The sequence below is a fragment of the Brassica rapa genome, chromosome A04, assembly GCF_000309985.2.
Source record: "Brassica rapa cultivar Chiifu-401-42 chromosome A04, CAAS_Brap_v3.01, whole genome shotgun sequence".
NCBI lineage: Eukaryota > Viridiplantae > Streptophyta > Magnoliopsida > Brassicales > Brassicaceae > Brassica > Brassica rapa.
The window spans coordinates 18,076,218-18,082,217 of NC_024798.2; the positions used below are offsets into that span (position 1 = coordinate 18,076,218).

General features: G+C 37.4%; 2 protein-coding genes across 2 annotated transcripts; both read left to right on the forward strand.

The window, feature by feature from the left end:
• Nucleotides 1–264: 264 nt before the first annotated feature.
• Nucleotides 265–2,365, forward strand: LOC108871648 (the record flags this gene model as incomplete). Its single annotated transcript, XM_018658366.2, has 1 exon — nucleotides 265–2,365. A coding segment is annotated over one exon (840 nt), but the record flags the coding sequence as incomplete, so codon positions are not given.
• Nucleotides 2,366–2,708: 343 nt separating this feature from the next.
• LOC103865447 (AT-hook motif nuclear-localized protein 21) lies at nucleotides 2,709–5,732 on the forward strand. Its single transcript, XM_009143232.3, has one exon. The coding sequence runs from the start codon at nucleotides 4,615–4,617 to the stop codon at nucleotides 5,473–5,475; it is 861 nt and encodes a 286-aa protein (XP_009141480.1). The 5' UTR covers nucleotides 2,709–4,614; the 3' UTR covers nucleotides 5,476–5,732.
• Nucleotides 5,733–6,000: the final 268 nt, after the last annotated feature.

Consider the following 6,000-nt stretch of genomic DNA (forward strand, 5'->3'; position numbering starts at 1 on the left):
AGGAAAGCTGGAGGCCTGGGTTTGCGGCGTTTACAGGATTCAAACAAAGTGTTCAGTCTTAAGCTTATTTGGCTGCTCTTTGCAGCAACAGGATCCCTATGGGTGGCTTGGGTAAAGCACAATATTATCTCTGATCGCTTGTTTTGGGATGCTGATTTTTCTGCTTTGGGTTCTTGGATTTGGAGAAGGTTGATGGACCTGAGACCTCTTGCTCGCCCTTTTCTATCATGTTTCATACAGTCGGGAGAAACGGCGTTGTTTTGACACGACAACTGGACCGGGTTGGGTCCCTTGATCGAGATAACCGGAGCAAACGGTCCGCAAGTTTCAGGTATAGCTTTGTCAAGTGTGGTGTCTCAGGCTATTTTCGAAGGGGAGTGGACCTTGACGAGAGGCCGTCACAGAATCATTCAGTTGCTGCGTGCATGCCTACCTGCTCAACCTCCTACACTTATACATGGTTCAGACGATTACTTTTTATGGAGAACTTCCGCTGATACTGCGCCTAGCCAATTCTCAGCTTCTAGAACGTCAAAGGCATTGCATCCTACACCAGCAACGGTGCCGTGGTATAGCTCAATTTGGTTCAAATCTGGAATTCCAAAGCACGCTTTCCATGCTTGGGTCTCGGTCCGAGGTAGGCTACCAACACGAGATAAACTTCTAAATTGGAGAATGAGTGTTCCCTCCACGTGTCTGCTCTGCGGTTTAGGTGATGAATCAAGAGACCACATATATTTCTCTTGTTCTTATTCTAGGTCAGTATGGGATTCTTTCTTTACTCAAACAAGTTTTAATCAGCCATATACTTTCAGTGAGGTCATCAGGTGGGTTCATCACTCTACCCCGCCTGGAAAAATAAGAACGATTTGCAAATTGGTTACACAAGCCGTTTTCTATGCTATATGGAATGAGAGGAACAAAAGATTGCATACTTCAGTGGCAAGGCACCCTCAGCTTATTATAAGGGAGATTCAAATCATTCTGAAAGCCAAATTGTATGGTATGGATCAGAATGTAGGGAACACCAATAGGATCAGTTCAGTTCGACCAAACCCAGGGGACAGATATCTTCACTTATGGTTCCAGAACTTCCCATCATGACCTGATTCCTTCAAATCGTCATCTAAAATTATTTTCTTGTTGCACATGTGTTTTATCTGTTGCTGCCTATTAAGCCTGCTTCTACTATGTATCTTCTGAAACAATATCCCTTCCTGGAAGTAGGAAAGATGAATAAAAGTTTTAGTTAAAAAAAAAAAAATGAAAAGCTTTTCAAATAAAAACAAGCTACAAGGGAATATACGGACGTAAATATGAACTCGATGCAATTAATCAATAATTTTGGAGTCCGAAGATTGGTCGACTAAGCCTCCAGTGGATAATAATATAGAGTTTATGAACCCCAAATGAAGGGAAACTGATAAATTAAATATTGACTTAGACTGCTTGACCATGTCATTTTATTTTGTCAACTGGATATGTCATCTTAATACTTTCAATTTAAAAAAGTTATTTAATTTATATAACACGACAAAAGAAGGTGAGTAGTCGACAGAACATGCTGAGGAGCAAACCTTATTATTTATATTGGTAAGAAAAATATTTAGATAATATTATTTTGTTCTTTGACGTCCAGTTGTATCATTATACTCAAAATCTTCTAATAACTGTTTTCTGTTTAAATAAAAATATGTTTATCTATTTTCTTATGACAAACTAATGAAATAAATCTTTCTCTGAAATATCGTCTCGAGATTACTTTTCATAAATACAAAATGTGTTGTATTCCACATTAATTAGAGGTATTGGCTTATCTTATAGATTGATCTTCGTTGCAGAGTGTAATTGCACTTTTCACAAACTCCGTTATATTTTTGCTGAAGAAACTCAAGCATACTGCAAACTAGGTCCTCCATCATGGTCTTATATATCACGGATTGTAACAGATAATTTAACATCCTTATCTTAAAACATACAATAAATTAATATGCTTTAATACTTTGTGTATAGTTCAAGGTTGTTTGTGTGTCATGTACAGACTACAGTTATATATTCATTACATCAAAGACCAACAATAACGGGACTATTTAGTTATATTCTTAAAGCTATTTGTTGGAACTCTAAGAATACACATTTTTTTTTTATATTGACAGTATGTTGGGCTTAACGGAACATCGGAGACGATTCCAAAAATCGTCGGTAGATAAGATGCTTGCGTCCGTAGTTTTTGTTAAACTAATAACTGTTCACAAATCACACTTACTGTCTTGTTCTTAATTTCTCTTATCATCAAACCAATCTATATAGATAGTGATACATATTGTGTACGAGAAAGTATGTAATGAATGGTCTCAAGTCTGTCCGATCGTGTTTAAACTATAGTTTATATGTCGTTAGCTAAAATGATTAACTGACTGTGCTGTTATATCAGCTTTTCAGTCCATGATATATTGTTTTATTGGTTGAGATTGTTGATGTGTTTCTTCATGACGCTCGAGTCGATACGTTGTTTTGTTTGATAATTAATCTCAAATTTCGCAATATTTTAAATTTCAGTCCAAAACATAAATAATCTTTTTCAAAAAATAAAATACTTAAACAAGCAAAAATAAAACATTTGGGCAGTGACACACTTGCAACTTTGCTAAAGTTCGGTTGCCATCTGTTAACGGGAATATTTTTACAGAATTATATTTGCTAATATATGATCGGCATGTATATATCGCAAAGACCAACACAAAGCACTTACAGACTGTTCAATAATAAAATTTAAATATTACTAGACGCGAATATATATACTCTATATAGACTGATAAACTAAATATAAAGTCCAATATAATAATTAGTTAACTCACATATTGGATTAGCGTTGGTGGAATCATATATGATTATAAAACTAATTGATCATTGTTAGTGAAATTTGGGTAGAGCAGACTTTTTAATTTACAATGCTAATTAAAGATTAGATGGCCGGTTTTTATTTCTTATTAAATTCCGTGATCCATCGCCACGTTCGCACAAGGAGCCGTCATACGTTGTCCGTCGCTGGTCAGTCCATCCCTTCCCGTTTAAAGCGGTTTTTTTAATACGTATTATCTTTATTATATACTCCAAAATACAGTGATTTGTTAATAAAAGATCAATTATTAAAATTTATAATAATGCTGACTTAAAATTTAGACTGTAAAACCTAGATAAAAACTATACAGAAACAAACCAAACTAGATTCAACTCGGTTTTGATTAATGATGTGTTTGTTTGGCAGAGAAGGCTGTACCGTACACAATTTTTTCTTGTTTGAACAGTTGTTTTAAGTTTTAACCAAAAGGGCAAGCTAAGAGCGCATGAATCTCCGTCACTTGACCGCCTGAATCTCCGCGTTGCTTCCTGTTTCTTTAATGTTTCTCCCTTTATTTTAAAATCTACAGTAATAAAATACTTCAAGATGTGTTAACCATAGTTAATCGTTAATAACAAAACATAGTTAAATAGTCAACTTTGTTAACTAACTATAGTTTACAATTGAACTAATCTCATCCACTTCGTATTTGATGCCCCAGACAATTCTATATTACAAAATACCAAGTTGCCTACGCGTTATAATAGGGACATACACTTTGAATGGTAAACGCTAAACGCAGCTAGTAGCACTTAATTGTATATGTTAACTTTTCATTAGTTAATGACTTGATGTCTTGGTCCACAGTATTAGTAATGGACCTAATTCACATCCAAAAGTTAGTTCATCAATGAAGGATTGCCCATATACATATATATTGTCCAAGAACCATATCACCACACGATGTGGGATTTTAATAGGCTCCCTCGAGATGTGGGTGAGAAACAGTCCAAGCCCAACGTCTCAGAAATACCACAGCAATATGGGCCAATTGTACAAACTATATAGGTAGGAAACTGTTTATGTGGGAAATCATATGTTGGATCAAACCATGTACTATGATATCATATTAGTGATGTGTCTCACTCATACCCAAACGCTAGCTTATAAGTGAAGGATTGCCCATACACATATATATTGCCCAAAAAGCATGTCACCACACGATGTGGGACTTTAATACACAGGAAGGCTGTCTTCATCCATAGCAGTGTAATTAATCGTTTTATAAAAAACACATGAAACCAGATCAAACAAATTATATATTGTGTCCAGTGATTTATTATGCGAGAAGACACACACTAGTACAATTGTAGATTCTTCAATAACATATATATTTAACCATATCTAGAACCCCATTAACGTTTTTGTGCATCTCGACAATATAATAAGAGACCTATTATATGAGTAAGTTAGACTCGAATTCGATTAATTTATACATCTACAACACTACATTCACAAACAATAACCTTATAATAACAATAATTGTCTCTTGGGGCCATAGGGTGAAGACTTGGTCTTCTACTTCTTTTCCCCTTTCTCTACTTCATTTCTAAGCTTTCTATATATTTTCTTCTCTACTTTTTATAAAATTTCCGCTTGTCTGCTATCTCTTACATTAAATCTAAACCTAAATCATTAGAATCCCTAACTAAGCTTTAATAATCCCTAATCCTCCGTTTAAATATTATTTTTTTTCTCTCTTTGCTATTAGCATGTCTGGTCTCAATATGGGGACAACCTCTCGTTACGTCCATAACGTCGACGGCGGAGGTGCTGGCCAGTTCTCCACCGACAACCACCACGAAGATGACGGTGGCGCTGGAGAAAACCACCATCATAACCTTCATAACCATCATCAAGGTTTAGATTTAATAGCTTCTAATGACAACTCGGGTCTGGGCGGCGCCGGAGGTGGTGGTGAAGGAAGCGGTGACCTCGTTATGCGGCGGCCACGTGGACGTCCAGCTGGATCCAAGAACAAACCAAAACCTCCGGTGATAGTCACGCGCGAGAGCGCAAACACTCTTAGGGCTCACATTCTCGAAGTCGGAAGTGGCTGCGACGTCTTCGAGTGCATCTCCACTTACGCGCGGCGAAGACAGCGGGGGATTTGCGTTTTGTCCGGAACAGGAACCGTCACTAACGTCAGCATCCGTCAGCCGACGGCGGCTGGATCTGTTGTGACTTTGCGAGGCACTTTCGAGATTCTTTCCCTCTCTGGATCTTTTCTTCCGCCGCCTGCTCCTCCAGGAGCGACAAGTTTGACTATATTCCTCGCCGGAGCTCAGGGACAGGTCGTCGGAGGTAACGTTGTTGGAGAATTGGTGGCCGCGGGGCCGGTGATGGTCATGGCGGCGTCTTTTACGAACGTGGCTTACGAAAGGTTACCTTTGGACGAGCATGAGGAGCACTTACAGGTCCAAAGCGGCGGTGGCGGAGGAGGGAATATGTACTCGGAAGCCAACGGAGGTGGCGGAGGCTTGCCGTTCTTCAATTTGCCGATGAGTTTGCCTCATATGGGAGTTGAAAACTGGCAGGGGAATTCCGCCGGCGCTGGTAGGGCTCCGTTTTAGCTACTTTAGAACAAAAAAAATGCAATTTGTTATTCCTCTTTTTATTTTCACAGAATTTATGAAATTATGACTTTTATCTTTTAAAGTTTCGAAAAAAATATTCCACTTATTAGTGACTAGCACATAGATAGAATCGTTATATATAAATTGTTGTTTGATTTTTTTTTTGGTTAATGTTTTGTCACCATATAATTTCACATAGGTTCTTTTGTAGCACACACTCAACGGGATTAATGTTTAAAACTGTCATAGAATAGATATCCAATAACGACATACTCTAAACGCACTTTTATTACATATGTTGACTAACAGACACACTTTTGTACCCAAAATCACGAACACACGAAGAAACATTAAAAGAAAACAGAAATTGATCTGTACCACTTTAATGTAAGGCTCAAAACCAAGTTGCTGTTTCGGGCGATGGCAAACATATCGTAAGAGGAGTAATATATCACTGAAACAATATATTCTAGTGTTTTGAATTTACATATTGAAAAAATCAAAAGGAAAACATTAACAATC

Bases quoted from the DNA above. Each gene is read 5' to 3' on its own strand.
- LOC103865447 (XM_009143232.3), top strand. From the start codon at position 4,615: ATGTCTGGTCTCAATATGGGGACAACCTCTCGTTACGTCCATAACGTC.